The following is a 14,333-nucleotide window of genomic DNA, read 5'->3' on the forward strand; positions in this document are numbered from 1 at the left end:
AACACAAAAAATTAGCCGGGCGTGGTGGCAGGAACCTGTAGTCCCAGCTACTCAGGAGGCAGGAGAATGGCATGAACCCGGGAGGCGGAGCTTGCAGTGAGCCGAAATCGTGCCACTGTACTCCAGCCTGGGCGACAGAGCAAGACCCTGTCTCAAAAAAAAAAAAGAATAATAAATCACTACAAAATAAAACGTGCAAAAAATAAAAATTCAAAATACAGCAAAGTTCTATGTAAGGATCACCCGACATGCACAGACCTGTGTTGTCAGCTAGTTGGGAAGTCATGGAAACACCTCCTAACTTCTCAGCCTAGCATAAATGTGTCAGGGGAATGGCCAAGCCATCACGTGATGAAGTTTCAGGCTGGCTGATTACTAAGAACACGTTTCACCAGCATCCACACTCTGTACTGTTCCTTAGAGCAGAGACAGAGTGTGAGACGGAAGGGACTGGGGCACTGAAGAGGATGCAAGGACAGAGGCTGAGGAGGAAGTTCCCTCCACTTCCCCCAGATGTTGTCACCTCTCAAGAGATGGTCACGTTCCCCACCTCATCCTACCTGCACCTCCCTTTGCAGTGTAGGGGGGTCACTGTTGTTTCCCAGCCCCCTTCTTCTATTTCACCTTGAGTTTTCATCATAAAACCCCATCCTGCACATTGCACACCTTCACAATTATTTGGCTATGATTCTGATACCACGTGAACCACACTGGATGGGAGTAGAAGTGAATTCTTTATTAGGAAGAACTCAACAATTAATATATAACAAAATGTAGGCCAAAAAAGGCTCTACCAGGCCATACCCTTTGACCAGCTTGTTTTTATAGAGAATAAACACGGGCTTTTGGAGAGGAGCTTTCCTCATATGGAGGATCCCTTCTAGGGAGCCAGCACTTCCCAGATACCCCAGGTGGAACTCAGGAGACTGAAAAAATCACCCTTGTTAGCAAAAGTTTAGACAGCCACTGCCATCATGAAAGCCACAGGCTTCTTAGAAGCATGTGCCATGTCATGACACGGAGAAGAGGCGTTTTCCTAGATTCAAGGGGGTATGCCAGGATTGATGGACAGCTGTCTCCCTTGCTGGAAAAAAACTATACATGCATGCCCCCTCTGCCATGTGGCTAGTAGCAACTCTCTCCAAAAATTGCAGCATAAACCCCCATTGCCTTTGTGCATGGTCATGGGTCTTGCTTGGGCCTTAACAGATGTGACAAGGACAGAAAACTTAACCCTGCAGATGTGAGAGGTGGGTCCTCCTGCTCCCCTCCTCACCATCATAAAGAAAACCTGATCCAAGCAGACACTGCCCCTTCAGCATGGGCCCCAGGATGAAGACACAAGGCAAGCCATACCAGATCTGCTAAGCCTCAGCCCATCTACAGGCTCCAGAGTGTGAAAGGAACAGTTTCTTGCTTTTAGTCCCTAAGATGTTAAGGGTTTTTCCTATGGAACAGCAACTGACTCATACATGATTTATTCCATTTTCTGTTGTACTCCTTCTCCACTCTTTTCCCAAATGAACTCTTTACTGCCCCCATGACAACCTACATCCCATAAGTAATTAAGCTGCTGGCTGTAAAGAAATAGAAGCTTTAAAAGTTTCCTTTTGGCAAATCCTAAAAGCAGCCCATGTATCAGAGATCCAGGACAGCACTTAACTCTTCCCAGATACAAATAAGCAATCCAGGGGCCGGGCGCAGTGGCTCACGCTTGTAATCCCAGCACTTTGGGAGGCCGAGGCGGGCGGATCACGAGGTCAGGAGATCCAGACCACGGTGAAACCCTGTCTCTACTGAAAATACAAAAAAATTAGCCGGGCGTGGTGGCGGGCGCCTGTAGTCCCAGCTACTCAGAAAGGCTGAGGCAGGAAAGTGGCGTTCACCCGGGAGGCGGAGCTTGCAGTGAGCCGAGATTGTGCCACTGCACTCCAGCCTGGGCGACAGAGTGAGGCTCGGTCTCAAAAAAAAATAAATAAAAAATAAAAAAATAAAATAAATAAGCAATCCAGGAGGTCTGTGAGGCACAGTATGCTGGTCCTCCGCACTGCCCAGGTCCTGGCTCCTTACTGTAAGTCAAGACAACACCTCAGTGAGAAAAGGGGAGGATCCCGGTTCACCCTGTCAAATGCCACCCTAACCCTAAAGTGACATGCTGAAGAGAGGCAAAGGAGAATGCAAATGACCACTGAATAGCTGTTGCTTCAGAGAGCAAAACAGAATAATCACAGAGGCTGGAATCCACTTTTAGCTTTTATGATCTGATGCACAAGAGAAATAACACAAGTGCACAAGTAGGACTGGGGACTCCCAGGTTGGCTACCCTATTTCGGTTTGATTATTTCTCAGATATTTAGAACTTTCTCTCCTTTTTTTTAGACTTTAAGTTATAGGGTACATGTGCACAATGTGCAGGTTTGTCACACATGTTTACATGTGTCATGTTGGTTTGCTGCACACATTAACTCGTCATTTACATTAGGTATTTCTCCTAATGCTATCCCTCCCCTATACCCCCACCCCACGACAGGCCCCAGTGTGTGATGTTCCCCGCCCTGTGTCCAAGTGTTCTCATTGTTCAGTTGGCTCTCTGTTGGTCTGTTATCGGTGTATAGGAATTCTTGTGATTTTTGCACATGGATTTTGTATCCTGAGACTTTGCTGAACTTGCTTATCACCTTAAGGAGATTTTCGGCTGAGACGATGGGGTTTTCTAAATATACAATCATGCCATCTGCAAACAGGGACAATTTGACTTCCTCTTTTCCTAATTGAATACCCTTTATTTCCTTCTCCTGTCTGATTGCCCTGGCCAGAACTTCCAACACTATGTTGAATAGGAGTGGTGAGAGAGGGCATCCCTGTCTTGTGCCAGTTTCCAAAGGGAATGCTTCCAGTTCTTGCCCATTCAGTATGATATTGGCTGTGGGTTTGTCATAAATAGCTCTTATTATTCTGAGATACGTTCCATCAATACCTAGTTTATGAGACTTTTTAGCATGAAGCGCTGTTGAATTTTGTCAAAGGCCTTTTCTGCATCTATTGCGATAATCATGTGGTTTTTGTCTTTTGTTCTGATTATGTGATGGATTACATTTATTGACTGGTGTATGTTGAACCAGCCTTGCATCCCAGGGATGAAGCCAACTTGATCTTGGTGGATAAGCTTTTTGATGTGCTGCTGGATTCGGTTTGCCAGTATTTTATTGAGGATTTTTGCATTGATGTTCATCAGGGATATTGGTCTAAAATTCTCCTTTTTTTGTTGTGTGTCTGCCAGGCTTTGGTATCAGGATGATGCTGGACACATAAAGTGAGTTAGGCAGGATTCCCTCTTTTTCTATTGATTGGAATAGTTTCAGAAGGAATGGTACCAGCTCGTCTTTGTACCACTGGTAGAATTCGGCTGTGAATCTGTCTGGTCCTGGACTTTTTTTGGTTAGTAGGCTATTAATTATTGCCTCAATTTCAGAGATTGTTATTGGTCTATTCAGCGATTCAGCTTCTTCCTGGTTTAGTCTTGGGAGGGTGTATTTGTCCAGGAATTTATCCATTTCTTCTAGATTTTCTAGTTTATTTGTATAGAGCTGTTTCTAGTATTCTCTGATGGTAGTTTGTATTTCTATGGGATCGGTGGTAATATCCCCTTTATCATTTTTTATTGGGTATATTGATTCTTCTCTCTTTTCTTCTTTATTAGTCTTGCTAGTGGTCTATCAATTTTGTTGATCTTTTCAAGAAAAACAGCTCCTGGATTCATTGATTTTTTGAAGGGTTTTTTGTGTCTCTGTCTCCTTCAGTTCTGCTCTGATCTTAGTTATTTCTTGTCTTCTGCTAGCTTTTGAACTTGTTTGCTCTTGCTTCTCTAGTTCTTTTAATTGTGATGTTAGGGTGTCGATTTTAGATCTTTCCTGCTTTCTCTTGTGAGCATTTAGTGCTATAAATTTCTCTCTACACACTGCTTTAAATGTGTCCCAGAGATTCTGGTACATTGTGTCTTTGTTCTCACTGGCTTCAAAGAACATCTTTATTTCTGCCTTCATTTTATTATTTACCCAGTAGTCATTCAGGAGCAGGTTGTTCAGTTTCCATATAGTTGTGTGTGGGGAAAAGAAAGAGAGATCAGACTGTTACTGTGTCTATGTAGAAAGAAGTAGACATAAGAGACTCCATTTTGTTCTGTACTAAGAAAAATTCTTCTGCCTTGAGATGCTGTTAATCTGTAACCCTACCCCCAACCCTGTGCTGGCAGAAACATGTGCTGTGTTGACTCAAGGTTTAATGGATTTAGGGCTATGCAGGATATGATTTGTTAAACAAATGCTTGAAGGCAGCATACTTGTTAAAAGTCATCACCACTCCCTAATCTCAAGTACCCAGGGACACAAATCACTGCGGAAGGCCTCAGGGACCTCTGCCTAGGAAAGCCAGGTATTGTCCAAGGTTTCTCCCCATGTGAAAGTCTGAAATATGGCCTCATGGGAAGGGAAAGACCTGACCATCCCCCAGCTCCACACCCATAAAGGGTCTGTGCTGAGGAGGATTAGTAAAAGAGGAAGGCCTCTTTGCAGTTGAGATAAGAGGAAGGCATCTGTCTCCTGCTACTCCCTAGGCAATGGAATGTCTCGGTTTAAAACCCAATTGTATGTTCCATCTACTGAGATAGAAGAAAATCACCTTCAGGTTGGAGGTGAGACATGCTGGTGGCAATACTGCTCATTAATATACCAGATATGTTTATGTATGTGCACATCAAAGCACAGCACATTTTCCAACCTTGTTTATGACACAGAGACATTTGTTCACATGTTTTCCTGCTGACCCTCTCCCCACTGTTACCCTAGTGTCCTGCCACAACCCCCTCTCTGAGACGGTAGAGATAATGATCAATAAATACTGAGGGAAAGGAGAGACCTGTGCCAGCGCAGGTCCTCCCTATGCTGAGCACCTGTCCCCTGGGCCCACTTTTCTTTCTCTATACTTTGTCTTTGTGTCTCTTTCTTTTCTCAGTCTCTCATCCCACACAATGAGAAATGCCCACAGGTGGGGAGGGGCTAGCCACCCTTTCATCTGGTGCCCAACATGGGTGCTGTCCTCTAGGGTGAAGGTACGCTGGAGCATGGTCACTGAGGACAAGTCGACGAGACATTCCCGAGTACGTCTACAGTCAGCCTTGCGGTAAGCTCGAAAGAAGCCAGGGTAACAGTGGGGCATACTAAAAGTAAATATGCCTCTTATCTCAGCTCTATTAAAATTCTTGTAAAAAGAGGGGGAGTTAGTGTCTCTACAAAAAATCTAATCACGCTATTTCGAACAATAGAACAATTCTGCCCATGGTTTCTAGAACAGGGAACTTTAGATCTGAAAGATAGGAGAAAAATTGGCAAACAATTAAAACAAGCAAGTAGGGAGGGTAAAATCATCTCACTTAAAGTATGGAATGATTGGGCCATTATTAAAGTAGCTTTGGAACCGTTTCAAACAGAATTACTAAGCAGAGACATCAAAGGTAGGAGGTTCTAGATAAACTGACCTAACAATATTGTTGCTAAAGGCAGGACAAAGCCTTAGACATCAAAGTTAAGGAATGAAGAACTTGGTCAGATGTTGAGGGTGATCAGATACCAAGGCTGGGGGGATTCTTTCTAAACTGACTTGGTCGGATTCTTTCCTAAAACTGGGCACTGCAGCCCTCGCAAGAACAGGAGGTCCAGGGCTGGGGACTAGGGTTGAGGACTAGGGCAGAGGAAGGCTCAGAGGAGCCTAACAAGGGTTTGGCCAAGGTGAGTCTTGTCGCTGGATCCAGCTCCTCTGTGACAGGTGGAGAGGGCAGGCAGGGCCACAGGAGAGGCAGGGCTGTCCTGATGGCCTCTGGCTCCATCTCCAGCACTCAGTGATTGAGTTGAACAGGATTCCAACCAGGAAGAGGAACCACTCTCCACAGTCACTGCACTTTGCTAAAGGAATTGATATTTAAGGTTACACAAACAGTGACAGGGAAGTCCCAGCAGTGACCCAAACAGGATAAGAAAGTCTGACCACCCAGAGATGTCAAGGAAATGACTCACCTCCTCAGAGTCATCTGTTTTCCTCATGGCCAGGCCTCTGCAGGCCACAGCCCAGGGAGTCAGATGGATCCCTGGCTGCAGCAGCCAACAGCCTGAGTTCCGGAGGCCACCCCTACTCCCCTCCATTCATATGTGGTTCTTGAGTCAGTGAATCTGCACTGACAAATGCTCTTTTTGAAAAATAAATGTTAACTTGCACTCCAAAACCATGAATACCGTTCACATGCTGGTCCCTGAGAGAAAGGATTCTTTTTCTTTCCATGGAGTGCAAAACATTCAGACCTCAGACACTGGGCTCTGCCTTCTCTCACCTTTTCTAGCCAGGGCTACCAGCAGGCTTCCCCATGAGTATCACAGTTTCCTAATGACGTGGAAGAGCCAAATGTGTTACCAACATGGGCCCATAGTTTAGAAGCATCCACATGTTCTAGCAGAACCAAATGTGTTACCAACATTGGCTCATAGTTTAGAAGCCTCCATGTGTCCACCATGTTTGAGGAGAGGGAGAAAAGAAGGAGGGATAGAGTGTGAAAGAGATGAGCTTGACCCCAGAGAATTCCAGGCACTCCGTAAAGGAGGCTCCTGGGCTTCCCATTTGAGAAGCCACCAAATTCTGTGGCTGCTCAGTCCCAGCTCCTACCATAGACCAAAGTGTTAGTTGCTCAAAACCCAGTTGTGCAGAATCTCAACTCTTGGCCAGCTTGTCCTCAACACTTGCACTTTCACATGATGCTTTCTGCGCTTGGTCATTTATTATGGTTTTTTTAGTGTTCACTTATTATTGGTCATTTATTGCAGAGAACTTCTGCTGCTCACCTAATTTCTCATCCCACTAATTCAGATAATCGGATCAGTCGTCACCCAGGCAGCCTAGGGGAACACAGCTTTCTCTTTTGTCACCTGGCAGAAGGAAAACGTGCCCCCTCCTGGGCAGCTGGACTCCTTCAGGTTACATGGGTGCTGGAGGCCCCAAGCTTATTCCTCAGTCCATGGTTGCTATCCGGCCCCCTCCTAGTGTGTCCTTAAAATTGTGGACTACAGAAATCAGGGAACAAAGTGTTCTGTCATTTTTTTTAGATGGGGGTTTCACTGTGTTTCGCAGGCTGGAATTGAACTCCCGGATTCAAGGAATCTTCCTGACTCACTCTCCTAATAAGCTAGGATTACAGGTGCACCCACACCTGTCTACTCCATCACTTTCAAACATGTTGATACATCACTGCTGAAGTCTGCTCATCTCTGCTGGTCTGAACTCCCAGATGCTATGCTTTAGAAAGTAGCCTCTGTCTCCAGATGCATGACAGACAGAACATTTGCCTAAGGTCATCAAACATCTGGAGCAGCTGGCCAGCTACCTCAACCTGCCACTTCCTATCACTCCATAGTGGACATCGCACTTGTACCTCCTAAGAGCAACCTACACTGGTATCTTTCCTACTGGGAATAGAGAGGTTGCTGCATCAGGACAGCTGACCCTCCCTGCAGTGCATGCCAGCATCCAGACACAAGATGACCACTGGTGGTGTCATCACATACGGGGCACAGGTCAGCACTCTGGCCTCCCTCCCTCACACTCACCCACCAGCACATTCTCGCTATTTGGGTTACCTGCATCTCCTTTCCGATGATTAAAAACAAACAAACAAACAAACAAACAAACAAACAAAAAAAACAAGAGTGTTGCTTGACCTTCAGTTTACCCTCTGCACAGCAGGTCTTTCCGAGTCTGGACTCCCAGCTGTCCCAGGAAGGTGGGAGCCACAGAGGAGAACTAACTCCAACCCTTTGGAGATGACCATTCTGCTCACAAACACCTGGTAAGGGACTTCCCTCTCTTTCCCTTCTCTGGGAATCTCTCTCTATTTCCTGTCTAACTAGGAGGCATATGTGCAGCTCTGTTTGAAGACCTTCCCTCCGTCACCCAGCAGTAAACACCATCGGGACACCTGCTGTATCTGCCGGGCTGCAGGGCTATTCTAGGGGTGATGGATTCACAGTGGGGTGAGATGGTCACCAGGCCTCAGGTAACAAGGTCCCCTGTCCTAATACTGAATGTGAGCACCCATGAGTAATATGGTTCCTGCTGCCAGGTTCCTGCTGATCCAGCCCCAGCCATGTCCAAGCCCAGGATGACTCTTGGCCAGCTTGTCCTCATCACTTGCACCTTTACGTGATGCTTTCTGCACTTGATCATTTGTTTATTATAGTATTGTTTAGTATTCTAAACAGGTCTGGGCTGACACTGGCCAATCCTCACCTCCACCACTCCCAAGACAGTTCTCTGGGTGTCCTGCTAAGGCCCAGGGTTTCCTGGTGTTTCTGGCCAAGCTGCCACCTCACCATAAGGGCATTTGCCACAAGGTCACCTTCAGGCATGGAGGGTGGGGTTGAGAGAACAAAGGGAGCAGCTGTCTGTTCAGAGCCTTCTTTCACCTTCCCAACTCCTGCAGTCACATCCCAGCCCAGGCCCACAGCATCCCGAGCTGGGGGCTTTGTTAGCCCACAGGGCACCCAACTGACCACGTCTTCTCAGTGTGTGGAGAAGGAGAACTCACAATCCTGGCAATGAAGCAACTCGGGTGCCGCTGGAGAGCCACACTGAGCAAAGGATGAAGACACACCAGGGCTCACTCTGCAGGACTCCATTCCTGGGAAGCTCAAGGACAGGCGACAAAAGAGTCCACAGGGCCGGATGTGGGCTGCCAGGGTGGGGCGGGCACGAGGGTGGCTGGAGAGGCAGGAGGATACCATCTGGGGCAAGGCAGATGTCACAGGTCTGGACAAAGTGGTAGCACAAGTGTATGCATTTATGAAATTCCCCAGATTGGGCCCATACTATTAGGCATTTTATTGTATGTAAATTCTACCTCATTTAAGGCAATTTTTAAAATATCAGGTGAGTCTTCCAACTAGTGCACAGAGGAAAGGAGCCCGAAACATGGCTGCCTAGGACAGAAGCAAGAGAGGCCTGTGGGTTCCCACATTCATCCTGCGGCTGCTGCTCCCTCTCCTGACACCCCCACTGCCTGCCAGGGGTCTCCATGCACCTTCCACCGGGCCCCACCCACAGTTACCGTGAGACTCCAGGTCATTCCCTTCCCTGCTCACATCCCCTCTAGGAGCTTCCTCTTCCTGGAGCAGGCATGCCCAACCCCACCTCAGGGCCTTTGCACTGGCTGTTCCCCACTGCCTGCGGCTTCTCAACCTCTCCAGTCTCATAGAGACCTCCCTGACCAGGGTCCAATGGTCTCTCTCTAGTCCCTGTTCTATTTCACTTCCAACAGAGTGAGTATAACTCCCTGATCCTAATTGTTGATCATAACCTACCGTCCCCTACACACACTGTGTAGGAATTTACTATGCAGTTCCGTAGCCACCAGCCACATGTGCCATGGGACACTTGAAATGAGGCCAGTCCGAAATGACTTCTGGTCTAAGTGTAAAAAGTACACAGGGAATTTCAAAGATTTACAAAACCAAAAAAATAAAAAAATAAACGATCTCATTAATAATTGTTCCCATTAGCTGAAATCATATTGTGGCTATATAAGGTTAAATAAATATTTTAAACATTACTTTCACCCATTTATTCTCATCTTTTAAAATGCATCTACTAGAAATTTTCAGTTGCTCATGGGTTGGTGTCACATCTCTGTTGGGCAGCAGCTCTGCAATGTCACCTCTATGATTCATCATCCAGGTTCTGTCTTCAAGCCCTAGACCTCCTGGCACAGGGAGTAGCTGGTGATAGGTTTGCTTATTGAATAATGAATTATGAAAAGAGAACCCAGTGACCTTTTCCAAAAAGGTTAATTCCCTTAAATTTGGCAAAGAAATTCTCCACATTAGGGTGTGGACAGGGCCTTCTGGAACTTTCTGAAATAACCTCTCTGCTCCAGAGATTTGGAGACCGTGACCAAGTGCTCCTGGATGCCCCTGATATCTGAAGACCCCGGGAGGCCAAACCCTGTATTTTTCCCCTTTCTGAGCAAACAAGAAGTCACGTTGCTTTCACAGTCAAAGGACCTGTGTCACCTCTGTGGAGACCTGGGTGACTCAAGCTTGGGAGCACTGGGGAAGAGAGGCATGGCTTGGGGAGGCTGCAGCGAGGACAGGAGTGGGGAGGAGGGCGAGATGGAGGAGGAGGCCTGGGAGGGGCAGAGGGAATTTAGGCAGGGAGGGAGCTTGTAGTGGTGGGGGAGTGAAAAGAGAGATGGAGAATGAGGGGATGGGCAGAAAGAGGAGGAGGAGTCAGGGGCAGGGCATGGAGGTGGGTGGGGCTGGGCTGCCAAAGCAGGATAAATGCACAGCTGCCTGCTGGTCTGGGCTCCCTGCCTCAGGCTCTCACCCTCCTCTCCTGCAGCTCCTGGTCTGTGCTCTGCCTCTGAGGACACCATGGCCCGGCCTCTGTGTACCCTGCTGCTCCTGCTGGCCACCCTGGCTGGGGCCCTGGCCTCAAGCCCCGAGGAGGAGGATAGAATAATCGTGGGTGGCATCCATGACGCAGACCTCAATGATGAGTGGGTACAGCGTGCCCTTCACTTCGCCATCAGCGAGTACAACAAGGCCACCGAAGATGAGTACTACAGACGCCCGCTGCGGGTACTGAGAGCCAGGCAGCAGGTGGGTGCTGCCTCTACCTGAGGGGTCCTGAGTCCCAGCCTGGTTTGTCACCCGACCCGCAAGAGCATTCCCAGCAAATCAACACTGACACATTCATGATCTAATGCTCAGATTCATTCAGCTTTCCCTGACTCTCCGCTGATGGCCTTCATTCCTAAGCATGCTCCCGGGGCATGCACTGCAGCCACTGTCTGTCCTCTCAGCTTCCTTTAACCTGTAGCAGCTGCTGTGTCTGTGCCATAACCATGGCATTTCCCAGGGTCCAGCAGGTGTGGATGGAGACGGTGCTGACTCTGGGTGGGCTTGATGCTGCTCAGGATGAGATCCAGGCCGTGAGGCTCATCCTCCTCCCTGAGTCCTCTCCTCAGGGGCCACAAGGGAACCTGGCTCCCTGTTCTGCAGAGCCCTGCTTCCCCAAGTCACGCCCCTGGGCACGGCCCCTTAGGGCTAGCGGCATTCACCCTCAGGCGGGCTGAAAACCCCCTACAGCCCAGGGTGGCTGAGTCCCTGCTGGGGTGGAGCATGCCTGACCCTGCCTCTACCAGCTGATGCAGAGTTAGACCTCAGCCAGATGAGGACAGCAGTCACCCAGCAGAACAGAGGAGGGGGTCAGGTCGGGAGGGAGCTTCAGCAGGGCAACTGGGCCTAGCTTGACCTGCATCCCATGGCAGAGCAGCAGATAGTGACACAGCATTTAGAGCTCCTCCACTTTCTCTTGGAAATTCAGAGGAATCCCCACCAGCCCCATTTCTCCTCCTGCAGCTGTCAGCTGGGGCCCTCATTCTGCACAGGAGGCACACTCCCTGGTGCCGTGGTCCCTGCTGGCCTGCATCTCCCTCTCAAGCATGACAATAACTTGGAGTGAAGCACAGGGCATTGCAGACCATCAGGCCCAGAAGCCTGTTTTATACATGGGTAAACTGATACTTGAGGGATCTCAGCAGTTCTCCTGGTTCCAATGGGCAACGTCTAGCACCTGGTCTGAGAGTCCCTCATCCCAGGTTTCTCCACAGCTCTGCCACATTGTGTCTGGGAGAGGCCCTATGCAGGGAAAGGGTTCAATTCTACTCTGCAATTGCAAGACACGCAGGTGTGCTGCTGACTTGAGAAATGTAGCTTGAATCTCACACTTGAAATGGTGGCATCTGGAAGGCCCCATTGACCCAAAATATCTCTGTGTGTGAAGCATCTCATTTCCTACTCTAAGTGAGGTAATAAATCTAGGTTAAATGGAGGGAATGAGATTTCCGGAAATTAGCTGAAATTTTGTCATCAGACAGCCTTCCTAGAAAAGATTCAGTGTTCCCTCGCCCCTGAGCCACAGGTAGCAGAATTCAATGAATCCTTTTACCCAGCACAGAGAAACCAATGTTTAAGAGCAGGTATGAGGCCCAGCACCCTGCCAGCTGACAGGAAAAGGGGGCTTGTGTGCCTTGTGGTGACATGTGGGCAGCTCACGAAGCCCCCAAGCAAGTCCAGTGACTCAGCCACAATGAAGTGCCTGTGAGTGCATGAAACTGATGGGGAGCACTGTCTGTGCGTCCTGTTTTCTCATGTGTGCAGACCGTGGGCGGGACGAATTACTTCTTCGATGTAGAGGTGGGCCGAACCATATGTACCAAGTCCCAGCTCAACTTGGACACCTGTGCCTTCCATGAACAACCAGAACTGCAGAAGGTAAGTTCCTGATATGGGTCCCGGGCCAGTCATGCACTGCAGAGGGGTGCATATGTGTCAGCCTCTGCCTTACACGTTTGCAGGGTGTGTGTGTGTGCAGGTGGGTATGTGGGGAGCCATGTATGCATGGATGTGTACATGTTCATTTACTTGTGGGGTGGGTGTGCATGTAGGTGGGCATGTGGAAAGGTGCACTTGTGTACACACATGTGCCAGTGTGTGCGGGGAGGTGTATGGGAGCATGTGTGCCTGTGTGTGGCTGTGTGGGGGGATTCTGGGGGTTTGTACATAGATCTATGGGGATGAGAGGTCCAAGTGAGTTTACGTAGTTGCCTATGTGTGTGCAGATGGGGTGGTGAGGGAGGGGGTGATGTATTTGATTTGCTAGGAAGGCTTTAGCTTGGGAATGGTTACTGGGAGGTCAACTCTGCCTGCTTTAGGGTGTTGCCTGTCAGGCAGGAAGAAGCAGCTGCTGGGCTGGGTGCTGGGCAGGGAGAAGGGGCTCTGTCTAATCCCAGGCTCAGGCACCTGCATGCAGCCACAACCTCAATGATCAGATTAGTGGGACCTAGAGGCCTGTTAACTGCGAAGCCCTGGACCTGCCCCGCTCACCCAACACCAGCCTCTCCAAGGACCTGCTGGTTCTTGTGAAGTCTCCACTCAGGGGAGAGCTGCCCTCCCCTTGTCACCCCCTCCCCATGCCCCAGCTCTTTTAGGGGGAGTTGTCCTGCCCTGAGTTCTTCCCTCTGGCCCCTCTTATTGCTGGCCTTGGTGCTGGAGGTGGAAGCAGCTAGGGGAAGTGAGCCACCTCCCCATGTCCTGCACCTTTGGGGCTCCCAAGGCCTTGCACAGGTTGATCCTCACAGGGCTGTGCTGGGACAGGACCCTGCAGGTTGGGGTGGGGGCCCAATGCCACCTGGTGACCTGGAGCCTTGGGAAGGGTAATGGAACAGCCACTATTCATTCTAGTTTGGTGCTCTGGGACTCAGCAGGGGTGGGTGAGGGCCCAGTGTCTCACCTCCACCCTCCACCTGGGCTCTGACATCTCATGCCTGGGCATCTTCCCCTTTAACTGTAACCCCCACTGATTGGCCCTATCTCTTCCCTTTCACAGAAACAGCTGTGCTTCTTCGAGATTAACGAAGTTCCCTGGGAGAACAGAAGGTCCCTGGAGAATACCAGGTGTCAAGAAGCCTAGGGATCTGTGACCACCACCTACTCCCATCCCCCTGTAGTGCTCCCACCCCTGGACTGGTGGCCCCCACCCTGGGGAAGTCTCCCCAGGCACCTGCACCAGGAGACAGACAGAGAAGGCGGCAGGAGGCCTTTATTGCTCAGCGGGGGCTCTGCCCTCCCTTCTTCCTTCTTGCTTCTCATAGCCCTGGTACATGGTACACACAACCCCCCCTCCTGTAATTAAACAGTAGCATCACCTCCCTCTGAGTTCTTGGCTGTCTGGGGATGTGCACACAGGAAGGGTTTCCGCAGTTCCTTTATAAAGCCTCCTTGTTCTGCTGGTGTGGAGATCAGAGGAGTACCTGGGAGCTGACGTGGCCACAGCAAGACTGTCAGGGGAGCTGCTGCCACTTTTGGAGGCCTGAGCTTCAGAACAGGGAGAGAGCAGCCAGGGGCTAGGAACCCAGGCCTTCAGCTGCCACAGCCTCTGGTGAGGGGGTCAGGGAGAGGAGGGGGCCCAGGCTGCTGCCTGGGAAGCTGGGCTGCTGTTTTGATCTGAGCTCCTGGTCCAACCAGGAGGAGGGGGCTGGCTGTGTCCACAGGCAGGGGCCAGGCCTCGGTGGATCTTGCCAGGCCATAGATTCCATCTGTGCTTGCAGAGTTGAGCAGACTCCAGCTGTAGCAGGACGAGCCGTAGACAAAACTCCTCAGACACCGGATTAAAGAAGGAAGAGGTTTTTATTTGGCCAGGAGCATTGGCCGACTTGCGTCTTAAGAGCCGAGCTCCCC

At 49.5% G+C, this 14,333-nt stretch overlaps 1 protein-coding gene across 1 annotated transcript; it reads left to right on the forward strand.

Annotated features, from left to right (window-relative positions):
- The first annotated feature begins 10,388 nt into the window (after positions 1–10,388).
- Positions 10,389–14,016, forward strand: LOC100604774 (cystatin-S-like). Its single transcript, XM_030826083.1, has 3 exons — positions 10,389–10,691; positions 12,255–12,368; positions 13,483–14,016. The coding sequence occupies exons 1-3, from the start codon at positions 10,464–10,466 to the stop codon at positions 13,564–13,566; spliced, it is 426 nt and encodes a 141-aa protein (XP_030681943.1). The 5' UTR covers positions 10,389–10,463; the 3' UTR covers positions 13,567–14,016.
- The last annotated feature ends 317 nt before the right edge of the window (positions 14,017–14,333 follow it).

Source organism: Nomascus leucogenys, chromosome 13 (genome assembly GCF_006542625.1).
Source record: "Nomascus leucogenys isolate Asia chromosome 13, Asia_NLE_v1, whole genome shotgun sequence".
Classification (NCBI taxonomy): Eukaryota; Metazoa; Chordata; class Mammalia; order Primates; family Hylobatidae; genus Nomascus; species Nomascus leucogenys.